This window comes from Mesitornis unicolor, unplaced genomic scaffold (assembly GCF_000695765.1).
Source record: "Mesitornis unicolor isolate BGI_N332 unplaced genomic scaffold, ASM69576v1 scaffold16821, whole genome shotgun sequence".
In the NCBI taxonomy this organism is placed as follows: Eukaryota; Metazoa; Chordata; class Aves; order Mesitornithiformes; family Mesitornithidae; genus Mesitornis; species Mesitornis unicolor.
Window position 1 is genome coordinate 29,509 of NW_010164616.1, and position 957 is coordinate 30,465.

Genomic DNA, 957 nt, shown 5'->3' on the forward strand with positions numbered 1-957 from the left:
AACAACCAAGATAAAAGTTATTTAAAAGTATTTCTTTAATGATACGTCTTAGAGAAATCAGAAAAAGTTTATAGCTCTTAGACAAGCATAATGCACATACAGATTGCAAAGATTCATCTCTTCTAATTGCTCTAATGGACCTCACTTTCATGTGGAAATTGGATAGTGTAAAATTTGCAGATAAGGTTAAATAATGAAGTTTCTACTTTTTTAAATCATGGAATTTTATTATAATGATGTTTTGAAACAAGAAGTGAGTAGACATAGAGGGGCATCAAATAACTGACTTTTTTTTTTCTCTTAGGTTTGCAGAGTTCTTATTTACAGAAGAATTTAAGGCTGGTTCCCGGGCATTAGAGAGTGTATATAGTCTGTACGAAGGTTTCTCAGGAACGGTGTGTTTCCTGACTGACTTGCTGCAACCCAACCAAGCCGAGTTTCCTCTCTTCAGTGTCTTTGTTTAGAGAGTAACATTCTCCATGGCTACATCCTGATGGCGATGGGAGAGGGCACCTGCGGTTTCACTTATTTGTCAAGAGGATATTTACAAGCCAGTGGTACCACTAATGCTAGCCTTAACGTAGCCAGGAGTCAGGTGAAAAATACACTGGGGTTTTGGGAGGGAAGTGTGTGGTCAAAAAAAAATGGATCAGTGAAGAAAAAAAAAGGGGGAAGTGATTGAATCTGATGGGGTAGATATTTAGCTGTAATAAGAAGCAAAATCTAATTATTCAAATGAGAAAGGGGCATTATCAAACTTTTAATTTGAAGGTTACACAGGAGAAAAAAAAGCAAGCTAGAATTACAGGGAAATGCAAAGAAGAAACAGTGATGCATCCAGTAGGTTTTAGAAATTAAAACAAGACTGCAAAAACAAGTCTTCGTGCAGCAATGCACTTATCTGGAAGGGTGTTGTAGATATGTCACTACACTGCACAGAGGCAAAATCTGGGGATT

The 957-nt window shown here is 37.0% G+C and overlaps 1 protein-coding gene across 1 annotated transcript in view; it reads left to right on the forward strand.

The window, feature by feature from the left end:
* Nucleotides 1-486, forward strand: part of LANCL3 (LanC lantibiotic synthetase component C-like 3 (bacterial)) — a 4,075-nt gene extending 3,589 nt beyond the window's left edge. Inside the window, exon 4 of the mRNA XM_010194376.1 lies at nt 305-486. Coding sequence (XP_010192678.1) covers nt 305-464 — 160 coding nt within the window. The 3' untranslated portion in view covers nt 465-486. The remainder of the gene's footprint in view (nt 1-304) is intronic.
* Nucleotides 487-957: the final 471 nt, after the last annotated feature.